Here is an 18,725-nt window from a genome sequence, read left to right on the forward strand (position 1 = left end):
AGTGAGGAGCCTAAACATACGGTCCAGCCCGGCCATCGCCACCATAAGTCAATATATGAAGGGTAGTCAACCGTAATATACACTCTGTGAGTTTATTTCCAACAAAATCGACAGTTTTTCTGAATAACCATTCCTCAACTACCTCTCCTCCCCTCCCTTCCCCCGTCACCATCCCCCAACTGGACGGTGTATTCCCATTCCAAAACTTCCATGTCTTTAACAGTGGGTAGCAGCGTGTGGCCACAACTGGTGGCATTCATTCTTTAACCAATGTGAGCCGCACAGTTTGATTCAAGCGGAATTGGAGATCCTCTCGGGAATATGCCCTTGTGGGCACAGCGAATGTGAGCTCTGTATGACTGTAGTGGATAGAGGCAAATGTCAGTTGTTGCCAGGTTGTGCTGGAATGTTCCGCTCAGTGTATGCCATGGTCTCCTCTGGGGATTCAAAGAAATGGGATCAGCCTGAGTGCTGCACTCGGAGCTCAGCTAGGAACATCATGGCGTAAGGTATCTTCACATCTCTGAGCGCTTTCTTGACCTGGTCATATGTTCGCTGGGCCACCTACACTCTGTTGGAAAAGTCAGGGTATATGTGGACTCTTGCAGAACCATAGGTCGGGGTGCCCTTTTCGCTCGACATCTGGAGTATCGGGTCACGGTCGTGATAGTTCAATAGACAAGCAATGTTAGTGCGTGGCAGGGCCTCTGCTTTGGGTGGTGGGGCCAGAGATCTATGAGCCCTCCATGAGGAATTGCGTAGAGAACTGCACCTCTGGGAACATTGTGCAGAGTGACTCTTCCAGGAACACTTCCATTGGAACATTTATGGACCTCTCGGCCATGCCCACCACTTGTTACGCCATGACCTAGATTCCAAGTCATCACATTTGATGCGAACGGCTTTTAAACCTTTCTTTGTCTTCAGTGTCCTTGCCATGTGCGGCTGATGTGTCCTCCAGTGTGCTCACGTGGGTTTCTGCCTCCGTTACTCTTTTGATTACTTTCTGCAGGTCGGCCCTTAGTGAGGCAATATTGCTGCCTATATCATCAAATTTGCAGTGCTGTCATGTATGTGTCCATGTTCATTTCTGCACGAGCCTGGCTCGCCACCGGGGTGTTCTATTGGATGAGATCTGGTTCCTCCACGGTGTGCATATTTGTAAAAGCATCCATGGGGGCCTTTTTGTTGCCTTTCGTGCCACATGTCATGCACTTGCATGGTATACGGGCTGAGAGTGAGGCTTTTTGCTATGCAGGCCTGTATGTGGCTCTTAACCAATTATGTCAGGCAGGGTGTATAGTGCTGCAGATATGTGAAACTTTTTCCCTTCTCTCCCAGCTGGGACCGTGTTGTTTTGAAAGCAGTTACCCGCCGAAGTGTTCCGGTTGCATTCTTCCGACGGTACTAGTGCCCGCGTGTGATTGCTACAGGGCTCCGCTTGTGTTAAGTGCAGGGCTTCGGTATGAGAGGCCTGGGACCGTGTTGTTATGGAAGCACGTACCTGCCGTAGTGCTCTGGTAGCGTTCTGGAAACTTTACTAGTGCCAGTGTGTCCCTCCCCGCTGGCTCCTATCCTACCGTGTATGTGTGTGGCTTCAAACTGTGTGTCACACACAAGGCGTTCAGTGTCTGCAGACACGGGGCTCAGCCACATACATTTCATGGCTGCCACTCTCTGGATGGCCTCTCTTGGCCCTCTTCCTTCTCCCACTTGTGAGGCACAAAACCTAGGGGTCATCTTCAACTCCACACTCTCCTTCTCTCCTCACATCTCTGACACAGTGAACTGGGAACCAGCAGCCACCAGAGGAACAAGCGCAGAGAGTGCGGAAACCCCAGAGAAGCTAGAGAAAACCCTGGGAACAGAAAGCAGAAGAGAGTCCGGGGGAATCCCAGAGGGCCGGCAGGGAGCCGGAAGGCAAAGGCAGAGAGCAAGCGCCACATGGAAGGGGGAGAGATGCAGAGGGCCAAGAGAAGCAGGTGGCAGCAAGCAAAGGCAAGAAAGCACAGGGAAATCTAGGAGCACAAGGAACCTAAACTAGCGTGTCACCCATAAGACATCCAAATGGGTTGCAACGCGCCGAGCCGGTGGAAACGGATAGCATTTATCCGATGCGGCGGCAGCCATGATGGAAATCCGCTAGGCCGCTACTGTACGTTCGATTAGAAATGTGACTTGCAGTTCAATAGAGGAACTTCCATTGTTCTCAAAGACGCCACGGCTTGCCGCACGTGACCATTTGAGGCCATTATTGTTGTAATCTGGGAATCGCGACTATAGTTTTACTACTCTTATCCTTACTCCAAATGACTATAGGTTTTCCAATGTTACCATAACACCATTTGCATAAAGAATTTGTTTTTCTACTTTAGCAATGCCCTTGATGTTTCCATCACCCCTAATGGCACAATAAGGTAGTCACACTACCAGCTGCACCTCCTCAGAGGTATTCTTCCTTTCCTCTCCTTCCCCCAGAAGCTCACTGTCTCCAGCGCTCTGGTTCTCTCTTGGCTGGACTACTGCAACTACTGCCTCTTTCTAAATCCGCCTGCCTCTACTCTCTGCCCTCTGCAACTCATACAAAACAGGACTGCGAGACTTGTCCTTGGCTTCAAGCCCAGGGATCGTATCTCTCCAGGACTGAAAACTCTGCACTGGCTCCCAGTGGTTGTGAGGATTAAGTTCAAAACCCTATGCATTGTCCACAAGGTCTTCTTTGGCCTCAATACCTTCAACTCTCTCTTCGTAAATATCTTCCTTCTAGAGTTCTTTGCTTATCCGACTCCAACTCCCTCAGGGTCAGTCGCTTCTCCAAGAAACAAGTTGGTAGTAGTTCTCTTTCTTCGGCGGGGGTCTCCCTCTGGAACAGCTTCCCTGCCTCTCTGAAACCTGAGGTGAACCCTCTCCGGTTCTGGAAGCACCTCAAGACTTTCCTCTTTGCTTCTGCTTTCTCTCTCTTCCTCTCCCCTGCTGATCACCTGGCTGAAACTGATACTGCCTGGTCATTTGGGAACCCTCTGATCTCGGGCCCAGGTCCCCTCCCCGCCAGTTGCACATCTGGACTACCCCCTTGTCAACCCTTGCACTCAGGGGCTGTTTCTGCATCCCTACGGTCCCCCACCAGCACTTGACACATGAGGTCTGCACTTACCCTTGCACTTACAACCAGCTGGCTGCCTTTTATTTTATTATGTTTTATTTATTTCTACTGTTGTGTTGATCCCATGTACTGCACTGCCCCCTCCCCCTCTCACCATTTCCCTCCCCCTTCCCTACACTTGTGCGATCTCAATGTCACCTGGCCTAGCAAGATCGCTGTCTGCCTTCCCTCTGCTCCCCCTCCATTGCCTTGTCTTGCCTTGAAACACTTGTGAACAGGCACATTATTAATGGCATATCATATCGTGTTCCATCATGGTCTTACATTCAAGATACGGACGGCTTCGGTTTAGAACACGTGGCAGCAGTGTGTACATACACGCAAGTCCACCATCATGAGGCCCCCCCGGCGGCTGCTCTGGCAGTTACGTCAGACTCAGCCCCCGTTGTAGTTGTCATTGGGATGCCATATTGTGTTCTGCTTTATGTGGAGTTCTTTTAATTGTGGACCAATGTGACTGGGTTTACTTTGCACCTTCTGTCAGTTTAAGACCGCACCTGTACGTTGCCAGGATATTTTGTTCCCGGACCTCTATAGCACCAGGTATGCACACCTTGCCAAATTAAGGAGGCATGCAAGCACAGAAGCTTTTGGATCTAAAAGATGGCGTGCCCTTCCCCAGTCAAAAAGGAAGATCATCCTGGAATCATTCTGGAGTCATCCGATGACTCCATTCTAGAGTCATCCATGGATAGTTCAGGAAGATCATCCAAAGTATTCACACAGGCCAAAATATTTAATGAGATGATGACTCTAGAGTTATCACAGAAACTACTCCAGGATGAGTTTGGATTATTTCCAGTGATGATCTTGGATTACTCCAGGATGACTCCATGACAACTTCAGGATGAGTGGGGATTACTCTAGGATGACTCCACGACAACTCCAAGACAACTTCAGGATGAGTTGGATTACTCCAGGATGACTCCACGACAACTTCAGGATGACTCCACGACAACTTCAGGATGACTCCACGACAACTTCAGGATGAGTTTGGATTACTCTAGGATGACTCCACGACAACTCCAAGACAACTTCAGGATGAGTTTGGATTACTCTAGGATGACTCTACGACAACTCCAGGATGACTCCACGACAACTTCAGGATGACTCCACGACAACTTCAGGATGAGTTTGGATTACTCTAGGATGACTCCACGACAACTCCAAGACAACTTCAGGATGAGTTTGGATTACTCTAGGATGACTCTACGACAACTCCAGGATGACTCCATGACAACTTCAGGATGAGTTTGGATTACTCTAGGATGACCCCATGACAACTCCAGGATGACTTCATGATAACATTAGGATGGGTTTTAAATTGTAAATGATTATTGCAGACCACTCCAGGATGAGTTTAAATGATTTCAAGATGGTTCCAAAAGATTTAGGAAAAGGGGTTGGATTACCACAGGATGTATCCCTTTTGAGTAACATTGGTGGCATTACTTTACATTGACTCTAGTTAGACTTCTGGATAGTGTACTGGAAAAAGAAAATCTTGCAGCTGTCACTTTTCATCTTTGCTAGAGCACCCGTTAACCAAGTTCGCCGATTTAGTGCACACAACTACGACCCCCATATCACAAACCAACTCCCCCATTTCAATTCTCCCCTCTAGACAACATGGCCTCACACCCCATAAAAGTCCCACAGTTCCAAAGCACTACACCAAAATACACACTTCCAGCTACCTAAACAGCATCTGTTAAAGGTCTACCAGCATGACAGACTTCCGCCAGTCACTTCACCCAATAACCCTAAGAGCAGCTAATTATTACCAGGTTCATATTGTGATAGTAAAATTCTGCAGCTATAAATTGTTGATATTTTAATATTGTATTGCTCTGGCTATAAGATATCTTCAATCAAACATAGGCTCAGAAAGTGTACAACTTTTTTTATTCAACAAATTCAGTTTAACGTCATCGCTCCATAAGAATAAATAGGTTTACAAAAATACAAACAAACAATCATTGATCCTGCATTTCAAAAGGTGGAGTCTTTTTTAGGCCTCTTCTGGCATTGCAAATTTTGGTAGCAAGCTTCCTCCTTATTACTCGGCAGTCCATAGTAGGCCAGCTGTTAGCCTTGCAGACAGATCTCAAAAATTCTACAAAAAATAAAAATATAAAAAGGATATATGAATAAAAATGGACACCCGAATAGGCACTGTTAAATTCCTTATTGCAGAATACATACCAGATTAACTAAATGTTAAAATGTCAACTTACAATTGCGTCACTACATTTAAATGCATTTGTACACAAAGGATGAAACAGGCTTAAAAGATAGATTTGAACTGAAAATGAATAATGGTTTTCTGTGGCTGCAGAAGATTTATGGTCTTTAGTGGAGCAATATTGATTTATATCACACAGTTAGAAATAGAATGCATAAGTGGAAATGTACAGTTTTCAAAACCAATACAACTAATACGTCAAAGTGATGATTAAGCATTAGCTTCGGAAAAAGAATGAGACTTTTCAATGACCTACCGTGCAAAGCATCAACCTTTTCTACATCAAGGACATCACTCCCAGCTCTGGCTGTTGTTACTCCTTTAGCAGAAGCAAACTCATTCTGGGAAAAGAGAAGCTCGCTGACCCCATTCAAAAGGAAGCTTGCACCATCTCGAGCAGCTTTAGCCCCCTCCAAAAGTCTGTAGAGCTCTCGCTTTGGCACAATTATACCTCTAAATCTGGTGGGGTCATTGGCATCCGTAACCAGCTGTTGCATATCAGCCTGGAAATATAGCACAATATATAATTGTAACACAAATCATCATGACATGCAAGTACACATTGTATTATAAGCAATGATGTGTACAAAACATGGTGAGGTGAATTTCCTGCATAGGAAATGTGACCCCTAAACAGTTGGATTGATATAAATCCTAACATTTGTACTTAATCAAGGACACCTTCAGCTGCCTTCTAGGCTTGCACTTTGGCCGCCATGGCACAATATGAATTAATAACTGTAGGAGAACAAAGTTTCACTGCTAGGATACATTATATATTATATATGGCGTGGTTGCTGGTGAATAGCAGGAGAGTAGATGCACAAAATATAGTGTGTCTGCACACATTTCAAATACAGCCATGCCTACAACTATGGTGCAAATATCCATCATCTAGGTGATATTTTTTAAGCTATAAATGAAAAAATGGGCCTGGCCAGAATCTATGCAGAATATTGCTTCTTAATTTATATGCACACAAAGATTTGGTTATACACTAGGATTAAGGAATAGAAACAGGTTATAAAAGAGATGAAAAAGTATCACCTTCTGTTGTGTGGATGATCTGGTGTCCATTTCAAACAACTTCTCTTCTGATTCCGGGAATGCTGCTGATTCCGGGAATGAATTGGTCCTGGTCTGAGCTGCCAGTGATGCCTGCAAATGATGCATTGCCAACTTACTGTGTCTTTGCGTGGCTTGTAACTGTTCTACAATAAAATAAATTTAAAAAAACAGTTAAAAGGCATGTACTCTTTGTCATCACAAACTAAAACAGGGGATGAGGGGTGAATGGGCCAACATCAGCATTATTACTCAAAGTTACAAATATTGCGAACAGTGTTACGCAGATGAATGAAATCTGGGATGGAAAGTGGAAAGTAGAGCTGTAATTTAGCCCAGTCCACCTTCCCTCCAGGCTGTTTTCGCTGCTTCAACCTCTGATGTACTGTTAGGAGGCGCTAGCCTTATCGATTGGTTACTAGATATTGGGTTACTAGATATTGGTCAATGACTGGACTAGTTACCTTTTAAGCAATGGTTCTCTGCACGTAGAGATCTTATTTCTGCCAGTAATTGGGCTGTATCTTCAGTGTGAGCATTAGGACAATCCGATGAATAAGAATTATTTTCATTCACTAAAGACAACGAATGCCCACACCATTTCCTTGGGGATAAAAAAAAAACAAAATTAGGAATACAAAATTGTAGCATTGACAACTGGGCTATTAAAGAAAATATTGTAGGTGTATACCCTAGTGTCAAAAGGTTGCATTTCTCCATTTCCAAAGTCCATTGATTCATCAGGATGTTGCAGGTCAGACAAAAATGAAGCCTGAAAAGTAAAGCATTGCCAAATAAACAAGCTATGTATGATCTGCTTCGAACAAACATTGTCTTGACATCATTTATTCATGCTACAAATCAATACCAGTAGTATTTTAAAGTGTTATTGTTTATCTTCAAAGTTGTTAGTCTATGTACTATATGGAGACAAAGGAACCAATAGCCTAAGATGTGGATCATTATTAGCACAGGAATGAGTTAAGACCTATGTAAATTCAGTGGACTGACTAATAAGTCAAGGTCACGTTGCTAATGTGTGGGGAGTTTCATAGGAGTCAACTATTGCATGCATAATGTTTACTTACATGTGGGCTTTCATCCGCACAAACAATAGGGCCTGCATCTTGGGGTGCATGCTGTACATCCACATCAATCCTGGATACATTGTAGTTAGGTTTTTTTTAGAGGAGTTGAAACAGCTTGTTTCGGGCAGGTAAACAGTATTTTCTGCATTTTCCCTTCACATGGTGATACACTGCTTTTTCGGTCACTAGTGGGGACTGACACAGCAGCCAAACTCTGTTTTGAGAATGTTCCCAATTCCGCTGTTTTTAAAGACTGTAGTCTGAATGATTGAGCAGGTGTGTGTGCACGTGTAGGTGTCAACTCGCTGTCTAAACAGGCATGACTGTCATTCTGCAATAAGGACACACTATTTAGAAGACGTGGGGATAGAGTTAAGCATGTCAAACTAGATCTATCCGACAAAATATTTGTAGCCGACAATTCACTGTTATTTGATAGTCCATTTAGTGGTTGTTGCGCAGCGTCTTTATATTGTCCAGGTGAAGCAACAGAGGTGGGCTCTGAGGAAGGAATGAAAGAATGAAGAACACTAGCCATCCCTGCCAAAAGAGTTAGGTTCTCCAGTTTTTGTGACTGTAGTTGTGAACAGGCCTTACTAAGTTGGGGAGCAGTCACTTTCCTCCCATCAGCTTTTACTAAATAATTCTCTTTGTTTTCTTTTGTTTTTTTCACTGGATGTTCTTCTTTCAGTTCACGCAACACTCTTAAATTTTCCAGCACTTCCCCGATTGCCCGAATCCACCAGTAGCTCCTTTTCCTCTTCTGCCTTCCTTTTTAAGGCCTGAATCAGTCCCTCTGCATCACCGCAATAGTCTTTAATTATTTCTTCAAATGTTTTTTGTGTCTTGATACACTGTTTCTTGACTGCAGGTATGAAAAAGGCAAGTTAAAACCTCAAGCGAAAATTTCAAAATGTGACTATCTACACAACCAAAGTGTCAGAACCATGTTGTGCATCTATACTTTATACATTAGATTTACTCTAGACGAAGTAGAGATGCTGTGAAAGAGTGGTGGGCATTGTGCAGCACTCATCTGTATGTTAGAAAAAAAGGGGATGCCTCACTGTAGGGACGTTAGATGTACCCTCCTCCCGAAACATCAAATGGAGGGAAACGGAGGGAAAAACATATATAATTTGCTTACCTGCCGATTGGAAAAGCACTACCGCTTTGAAATCCCTTTCTTCACGTATTTCTTTTCCACTTTCATCAAGACCCTCTACCAGCCATTTACAAATCACTTCACCAGGAATTGCCAATGGCTCAAATTCCCCATCCTTTCGAATACAGAGAGAGTTGTCGCAATCAAAGAAAAGCACATTAAAGAGGGCCATGGTTTGAATTATTACCTAAAAGACGAAAAATAAATACATTTAGTGTGCTCAAAGTATTTTTGTGAAACTATTCTGTACAGGATCATTAATTTATGGTCCCCTTTCTATGGACATGTTCCTGCCTGAAGTGTCCCCATTTGTGATTGAAGCTAGTATCCTAATATGCAGCACTTGCATTGGAACCACCATCATTAACTTTACAAATACGTTCTTACCATTTTTTACACTATCCTGCATTTAGCCCATCTCTGTTAGTGAGCCAGATCCTGCATTTAGCCCATCTCTGTTAGTGAGCCAGATCCTGCATTTAGCCCATCACTGTTAGTGAGCCAGATCCTGCATTTAGCCCATCACTGTTAGTGAGCCAGATCCTGCATTTAGCCCATCACTGTTAGTGAGCCAGATCCTGCATTTAGCCCATCACTGTTAGTGAGCCAGATCCTGCATTTAGCCCATCACTGTTAGTGAGCCAGATCTTACATTCAGCCCATCTGTGCTAGTGAGCTATTTCTCACTAAAGGGAACACATCACCCCTGGAGGCACCATATGGGACTCATTTAGTCAGGACAGCGCAGGTTTCAAAGGTGCTGCCGCTAAATAACCCTGCTAAAAACTCACCCTTCTGCATACACCTTCTCAAACACTGAATATTCAGATTCAACTGTAAGAATTACTGGTGTCCACTTAATGAGATTCTGCACTTTACTTTGTCTAATGTAGCTGAAAATGACCTATGAATGGTATATGAAGTAACACCTGCAATCTAAAGACCACATATCCCCACATAATTCCATGACCTCACAACCTACATGCCGATGTTTGGTTTGTGTAAGAGAACAGAACACACATTCAAGCGGTAGTCTTGACAAATCACACACAATGAGACAAAACCCTCATAGTCTTGCCCAACAGCACATGGCAGCTACCAACCGAAAAACACCTATGCTCGGCGAACAGTGTTCCTGAGTTTAACCACAGCAAGTAAGGCCAGCACACAGGTGTGAGAACAGAGAGTAAGCTCACCTCTAAAATATATTTGGAGTACTTTCAAGAAGGGAGACCTTCGACCAGAAGAGCAGCACATAATGGAAGGAGAAACTATGGACGCAAAGTAGCATGTGGAAAGAAAGCATCAAGAAGTATTGGGCCACACGGTGGGGTGGAGAGAAAGTGTAACAGTGATGTGTGTGTGAAAGGTTAAGAATGAGAGGCATGGCCAGATGGGGTTCTAGGAAGGAGCGTGACAGCATGTAGGGTTGAGCGAGAGACCTGTGCATACTAGGAGCGGCAATTAAAACTCTGCTCTATTCCAGTAACATAATTGCATGAACATGAACAGGTAGCCAATCCCAGTGTTTGGTTTCCGCATTGTAAACACATTCCTGGATCGCTCTCCCAGGCCTGCCTTTAATCTGTCCCCGCCCCGGAAAGCTCTGAGGGGGGTGGGGGGTCCGGGATGAGTTGAGATTATCGCCAGCAGCAACGTGAGAGAAATCATGGCTTATTACCACCCTCCTGTCACGCCATGGCATATGAGCAGGCCCTGGGCTGGGAAGCAGGGTCCAAGCAGCACAGGAGAGTCCATGCAGGTCAGAGACAAGAGAGGAGGAGTGTCAGAGTAGGGCTAGGAAAGCAGGGTCCAAAAAAATTAGGGTCCTGAGGATTCGAGCAGGACAGAGACAAGAGGATCTGTGCATGTATGGAGCAGGAGCGCGAGAGCAGGGTTGACAAAGGGGGTCTAGCACGAGTTGTAAAACATGCATTGGCAATGCCAACAGAAAAGCCCCCTACACAACGCACGCATATCATCCACACACATACATTAAAAGAAAAGCCCCCTACACAACGCACGCATATCATCCACACACATAAATTAAAAGAAAATCCCCCTACACAACACACGCACATCATCCACACACATACATTAAAAGCAGCACATGCTCGCACAGGGCATTGCTTTTAATGCAAAATGCAGGGTTCCTATGTCTTTATTTTAAAATGAAACCGCTCCAGAACGGTTTCATTTTAAAATAGTGTAGGATGAAGTTCAAACTTGCACTTTCAGTTCACTGCACGTTTCCCCAAACAGCAGGCACAAGTGTTTTGGGGTTTGTACTGTGCGTGGGGAGGGGTTGCGGGGGGCTTGTGGGGTGAGGTAATATATTTTGGGTGCACCAGCACCATCGAAGTGGTTTAAAGTGGAATTGATATATAGCTTGAAAAAGAAGTAGCATGAAAGAAATGCTGGTGAAATTCCCAACCTTCCTCTCAAAATACATTACATAGATATTCAAATAAACAACATTTTAAATGGATTGGGGGGGGGAAACTTTGGGATAAATGCTGGACATTAAAATCAACGCATGTAGCATTTAAAATGGATTGAAAGAGAACGTTCCCTGGCTTCAACGACCTCCATAAATAAATCACTCCCTCGCCCTAAGAGCCATATGCCAAAGCAAAACGGTCAGGGACCCATCTTAGACCCGTCTCCCCATGCTGGGGGTCCACTGAGCACCACCAGGCCTGGAGTGCCCCAGGTCCCATCTGCCTATCTCCTTAGCAACTGCCGCTGTGCAGGAATTCGGGACCCATCTGTACCAAGCCCCGTCTCCCCAGAGCCACATTATGCGCTGTTGACTTTCCCACTGAGAGCGCCAATTCCGCTGGCCTCGCAATTGCCACGCAGAATCAAGGTCCGAAATTACAGATGGAAAAATGCGCTATGCAGGGCCCAGCCAAGTGCATTCTCCCAATACATGCGGCGTCTCATGGAGCCCACAGGCCTGGGCGCCCCTCACCCTGGCCTGCACCCTCTCCGCTCCCGTCCCATGCATGCACGTACCCCATCCATGGCCCCCTGTGAGATGCCTGCGGCGAGCGGCCCTCAGGCCTGCGGCGATGAAGAATGTCAGCGTTCCTCGGATCGAAATACAATTCCATTTTACTTTGAGAATGTATCCATACACCATGCACCTAACAAGGCGCTTCGTTCACTTTCACATGCCTTTCACATAATAGGAAGCAGAAAAATACATTGCAATTAAAATACATCAACAATATGCTACAAATAAAATGTGTGTATAATTTCAGATGAAAATTGCCACCCCCAGCCAGCATTACCATGTTGCTTAATCCTTGAGGTGTGTCAGTTTCACAGCACCCCTAACTTTGACAATACAGTACGTGCTAGAAAAAGTGCCATATAGCTCGATCCTCGAGGACCATGGCGGCCATATGCCATGCATTGTGGCTACTTCTGTTTGGGAGGATGTACTTACCAGGACAAAGAGGAAACAGCCACGAGGACGACGACGACGAAGATCCAGATACTGCAGAATTCCAAAACCGAAAGAACAAACACAGCCACCAGCAGCTAAATATACCTGCCGGTGCAAGGCATGGAGTCCTCCTTCCTCCATGATTGTCTTCATCAGCTACATCATCACAGTGCGTCATACGTAAAAAAAAACGTCGCCATGTCATGACGCCTTAAGGCATTTCAAAAAAGTGTCGGCAAACTTTTAAACAAACACACAATACTCTTGGGTATCATATGGACTTTATCTATGTGCTAAGGAAAGCAACATAAGGCCTTCCTTCACCAGATGCTCATTTTCAGTTTCCAGCCAGCTTATCAGGTGAGTGTGCATCCTGCAGCTCTGTTTCTATGCATTTTGCACGCGATTGAAAAATTCTGTTATTTGCTGCAGCAACTTGATCAGGCAGCTGCATTTGGCTTTTTTGGGGGGTTTCATGTTTTTTTTAATGCGGGATATATTTAAATCAAATGTGGCTTAATTGGCAATATCGGATCCCTGCTGGAACTTTCCCAGGGTGCATGATCTTCATCATTCATGCCACCTCCCCATTATGCTGTCACCAATCAACCTCACACAAACGTTATCTCTATGGTACATGCTGGGAATGTTACATGCCTTGTAGAATGGTATGTAAATGTGTGTTTACACTGTACCATCACTGTAGTAGTGCATTTATTTAGTTTATATGTAATGCGCTGGGACACCGCACAAGGGCATGGAAGGGTGCTGGGTGGCGGCAAAGGATTCTCACCCAGGGGGTGCATGCTATGTTTAGGCCTCATGGCTTCCATTTTAGCCCAACATAGTCTCAAGCGTTCCCCTTGCCACGATGGGGATTTTGAGGGTGCTGGGTGCCTGTTTTTGACTGGGATGGCAAAGGATTCTCACCCAGGGGGTGCATGCTATGTTTAGGCCTCATGGCTTCCATTTTAGCCCAACATAGTCTCAAGCGTTCCCCTTGCCACGATGGGGATTTTGAGGGTGCTGGGTGCCTGTTTTTGACTGGGATGGCAAAGGATTCTCACCCAGGGGGTGAATGCTATGTTTAGGCCTCATGGCTTCCATTTTAGCCCAACATAGTCTCAAGCGTTCCCCTTGCCACGATGGGGATTTTGAGGGTGCTGGGTGCCTGCTTTTGACTGGGATGGCAAAGGGTTCTCACCCAGGGGGTGCATGCTATGTTTAGGCCTCATGGCTTCCATTTTAGCCCAACATTGTCTCAAGCTTTACCCTTGCCACAATGGGGATTTTGAGGGTGCTGGGTGCCTGCTTTTGACTGGGATGGCAAAGGGTTCTCACCCAGGGGGTGCATGCTATGTTTAGGCCTCATGGCTTCCATTTTGGCCCAACATAGTCTCAAGCTTTACCCTTGCCACAATGGGGATTTTGAGGGTGCTGGGTGCTTGTTTTTGACTGGGATGCCAAAGGATTCTCACCCAGGGGGTGCATGCTATGTTTAGGCCTCATGGCTTCCATTTTAGCCCAACATTTTAGACAGCTAAAAATGCACCTTGGTATCCATGAATACGCAGGGCACCCCTTTTGTCACCTGTATTCTGTTCTGTTATCTTAATTATTTGACTAACTTTTAATTTGTTGTATAATCTGGTTAGGGTATTTCTGTCAACCAACACAGCCATACAAATGGAAATGGATGAAAGGCCCCCTCGAGGAAAAGGAAAGAAACGAGGACCTTACAAAAAATGGATTGCACTGGTAAAATATATTAACGTTCAATGCAACTCTACCGATAAGAGGTCTCCTACATGCTTTTACTCCCCAAAAATACATTCTTCTTAAAACAAGCAAATATTTCTAAAACAAAAAGGAGTGAAAGTGCACCAAAAATAAACTCCTGTATTCGGCTTGCTCACTAACAACCAGATTACCTCTAACCGCCTGACTACCTCTAAAGTTGGGAAATTAAGTCTGCTTTCATTACATGTCATTTGTTTTCTCTATTCTGTGCATTCATACTTTACACTCTCTGGCTCTTAAAGCAAGACCTGTATGACAATTATGCAATTCTAATACTGGTTTTATGTGTGGCTGCAGAAGGAACATTTCATCGTAGAAACTGATTCTTCAAACACTCTATGTGGAACATCCAAGAAGGCGATAGAAGACCATGCCAAGACTTTTAATAGAGCAGATGACCTTTTCTTCCTAGGTACATTATAACCATTCCAAATGTATGTTATAGTATTTTATTGCACATAACCACAAAACACTGTTATTGATACATTCAGTTAAAAAACTCACTGCACACAAACAGCTATTGGTAGTCTGTAACGCTTACTCCTTGGTCCACTTATAATAAATGATCTGAATTGATAAACTAATTTAAACTGATGCTAGCTGATTCTCATACAAATAACACAAGTTTACTATTTCTATTTATACCTATGCACAACCCAATTTTTACTAGCTGAATTAATCAATTTGTCCTGTGAGTGACCCGCTATTGCATTGCATTGCAGATCCTTCTACCGCATACTGTGAAGAGCAGCACACCTAAATTGAAGAGAACATCATTGGTAGAAGCACACACACAGCTCCCATTAGTGTCTCTGAGGAAATGGACGAGAGTGACTGTACAACCTTACCAGATTCTACACCACAAGCAGATGAAGACATGACTGATACTATGTGGAATGAGTTATGTGGCACCCTGATGGGTGAAATGAATGGGCATGTTCATGATTCTGGTCATGATTCTGAGCATAGTTCTGGTTTGCAGGTACTTGCCGATCAAATTGAATACACCATACAAAATGATTATGAAGAAGTTCAAGTACAAGCTGATGAAACGCTACCCTCAGATGAAAAACAACCTATGTTTGAAGGGTCAACCAGGTGTTTGGGAGTGGTTGTTCTACTAGTTTGTTGCTTTATGATTCGTTTTCGTTTGAGTGATGAAGCTGCTAACTACATGCTTAATCTTATTTACCTACTTCTTCCACCCAGTAACAGAATGATACGAACAATGTATCATCTTCAAAAATACATAAAGGGTTTTGTTAAAGCCCCCATTATTAATTACTACTGTGCAACTTGCTATACACATGTTGACAAGAATACGCAGACTTGCCCTAATACTCATTGTTTAAAAGATTTGACACCAAATGATTCAATCTCCTATTTTATCCAACATAGTCTGATTGCCCATTTACAAATCATGTTTAGTCGAAAAGGCTTTACAGAAAATGTGCGAAACTATCGATTTCATCACTATATGCAGAAAGAAAAACATGAAATGAAAGATGTTTATGATGGGGAACTTTATTTGGATTTGTTTGAGAGGGGCTTTCTAAACGACCCAAATAGTCTATCATTTGCTATGAACACAGATGGCGTTCCTGTATTTAAAAGTTCCAAAGTATCAATGTGGCCAGTGCACTTGATTGTTAATGAGCTGCCCATTTCCCAAAGGAAACTTCGAGAAAATGTCTTATTGTATGGCATATTGGTGTCCTCAAAAAAGCCAATAATGTGGTCTTTCTTAAAGCCATTGTATGCTGACCTTGCACAACTTGAAGATGGTGTTGTATTTAATGACCACAACAATTCCAGCTTCACGTGTCATGCTACACTTCACACAGTTACCTGTGATTTACCTGCACGCTGTCTAGTGTCAAATAGCACGCAGTTCAATGGAAAGTTTGGCTGCTGGCATTGCCTTCAAGAGGGTGAAAGCACAGTTTCGGGCAAAGGGCACTGTTGGGTATTTCCTTATAATGATGAAGGCCCTAAAGGACCACCAAGGACACTTGATACAATTACAGAGGATGTAAAGCATGTTATAGACAACATTAAGACTGGGCAGTCTAGTCACACTGTGAGAGGAATTAAAGGACCAACGTGGTTTATGTTCCTGAAATACTTTTGTATAACCAAAGGATTTGTCATTGATTACATGCATGGCGTATGTGGAGGCATTATGAAATTATTGCTGACAGTCTGGTTTACAAAAGATTACAAGCATTGTTCATACTCCTATTATGAAAAAGTGACAATAGTAAATGGTTATTTGCGAACCGACTTTAGATGTAAGTAGAGTACCAAGGTCTATTGATGAACTATTGTACTGGAAGTCTTCAGAATTTAGGAACTTTCTACTTTTTTGGGGAATACCAGTCCTTAAAAATGTTCTACATAAGGAACACTACTTGCACTTTTGTATTCTTTCGAAAGCAATCCACAAACTTTTAAGTGAAAACATTAACCAGGAAGATTTACATATAGCTGAACAAAGTTTATTTCTATTTGCGCAACTCTTGACAGAGTTATATGAAAAACGATTTATGACCATGAATGTTCATCAGTTAGTACATTTAGTAGACGGCGTTCGAGCAACAGGACCTCTATTTACAGCTAACTGTTTTGTTTTTGAAGATCTCAATGGTTTCATTTTGCAGCATTTTCATGGTACTACAGGTGTAGAAACACAGATTCTCGATGCCATAAGTATGATACAGGTGATCCCAGTTCTGAAAGAAAAATATTTGTTAAGTGGTAGTGATGAGGCAGAGTTCTACCAAAGTATGATGAGCTTACATAATAGAAAAAAGTATGTGAACATTGAAAATGGTGTTTACAGTGTTGGGTCGACAAACCCTTACACTTTATCTGAAGATGAATATGTAGCAGTGACTCGGATTGCCCAAATCACTGACTCTGGCGTTGTATCATGTAACAAGATATTTATGGAGAAAAATAATCTTCTTGTTTACAGTTCAAATTACACTTGTATTCAGAGGAGAGATCAAAGTGTGATCAAATATGTGAACGAGGGTGGATTGCACTCCTATGGTAGGGTCCGTAGATTCATACAGTGTAGAGAAGCAGATGCGTTCACCAATTTGGCACTCGTTATTCCACTTGTGTCAGTCTTATGATATGAAAGACCCAGTTCATTTGGTAGTCGAAGAGAAAAGCACATTAGCCATCCAGATACCAGTAATACAAAAGGTATGTTTTTTCATCAAAGTTGAAAATGAAACTTTTATATCTGAAATGCCAAATTGTTTTGAATTGGATTGAACATAACTGGTTTCCTACATTCAAACGCATGCTGGAAGTGCATCTTTTAGGCTTCAAGGAAGCCCCGAGAAACACTTTGCTTACTTTTGTAGCTAGAGGGGGCTACTTTTAGAAATGTTTATACAACCCCAATGGGCCCATTGCTAGCAAATTGAATCCATAACCCTAAACTGGGAATTCCTAAACAGCTGTCTAAACTCACCTATGGGATGGGTTCTCTAGTTTATCTGGTCATTCACCACTCAACCCCTTCTTCCATTAAGTGCTGCTAGTATTTTTACTGTGTGTTTCCCTTACTTGTTCCCTAGGGCCAAATATGTGTTGGGGACATGTGTGACCAGATTTTGGGGGCCGGTGAATCCATCTTAAATTTCCTTTGTCACCTTTTGAGTGTGGTCTGGATACCTGTCTTTTCCTTCTATGTGTAAGGGAAGGGCCTGGTAGACTAATTGCCCCTTTCTGTTGAGATGTTATGGTTAGTGGTCTATATCATTAAGTGGCAGACCTGGTGAACCAGGTCTGGTAAGTGCATATTTTCTGGAGACCCTGTGTTAGCTCCTATACATAATGGGGTGTTCATATGAAATAATGTACTCACCTGTAATGTTGAGATTAATTTATATCTAAACGTTTATATAAAGACTATATTTTTAACCAAACTATATTGTGTGGGCAATCTTTTCTTTTGTACTTGTGGTGGTTGACATTTGGTGAGTCAGTTTAACTTGAGAGACTTTGCTTGTGGTTACCAGCAGAATGGAGGACACACTTTATCTACATACCAGGAGCTTTGATGTATTTTCTGTATGTACATAGACAGGGCAGTATGAATGTGGATTGGGCAATATGACAAAGTGAGTCTATTATCATTCATATATGATAAGCTTGACTTTTTATGTCCAGTGAAAACATTTCACATAACTTGTACTGAAGTAATTGAATTTTTGGCAGAAGTGAAAGAATAGCGCTATATATGCAATTTTTCTTTTTTTGAAAAATTTTGGTTGGACAAGATTTCATTTTGGAATCATTGAAGTAATCCTGTTTCAGTCGCTTATCTTGCCAGCTCACATTGCCTTCGGGAAGTGTATAGACTGCCAGTCGAAGCCTTATTCAAACATATGATTGGGATCACTCCAAGTTTGTAGTAGTGTGGGGCCTGAGTAATCATTTTAGACCGTACTCCTCGCTGTACTCATGCAGAACAGTAGTCATTGCGTGATAGGCACCAATGTAAAATGAGTGCACTGATTACTGTCTAACAAATGTTAAGGTTGGATAATTGTGGCTTAATTTGGGCTCCATGGCAAGTTCTACCAATATGTGTCTTGAATCACATGGATTTGGTTTGGAAGGGTGCATGACTAATTAAAATGACTATTTTTGACTATAGAATGTACTTAGCGGTGCATTCCCATACATATGCGTTAGTCACTTATTACTGCAAGAAAACTATTTCT

At 43.2% G+C, this 18,725-nt stretch overlaps 1 protein-coding gene across 3 annotated transcripts in view; it reads left to right on the forward strand.

The window, feature by feature from the left end:
• B9D2 (B9 domain containing 2) overlaps positions 1-18,725 on the forward strand; it is a 206,338-nt gene that overhangs the window by 23,184 nt on the left and 164,429 nt on the right. For 2 of the 3 annotated variants that reach the window (XM_069644397.1, XM_069644399.1), the window contains exons 2-4: positions 13,836-13,938; positions 14,278-14,392; positions 14,703-17,924. The exons of the other annotated variant lie outside the window; for it this stretch is intronic. In XM_069644397.1, the coding sequence (XP_069500498.1) occupies positions 14,801-16,279 (1,479 nt within the window). In that variant the 5' untranslated portion in view covers positions 13,836-13,938; positions 14,278-14,392; positions 14,703-14,800 and the 3' untranslated portion in view covers positions 16,280-17,924. Of the gene's footprint in view, positions 1-13,835; positions 13,939-14,277; positions 14,393-14,702; positions 17,925-18,725 lie in introns of those variants that run through there. 3 annotated transcript variants of the gene reach the window in all.

Source organism: Ambystoma mexicanum, chromosome 2p, assembly GCF_040938575.1.
Source record: "Ambystoma mexicanum isolate Mex_15411 chromosome 2p, UKY_AmexF1_1, whole genome shotgun sequence".
In the NCBI taxonomy this organism is placed as follows: domain Eukaryota; kingdom Metazoa; phylum Chordata; class Amphibia; order Caudata; family Ambystomatidae; genus Ambystoma; species Ambystoma mexicanum.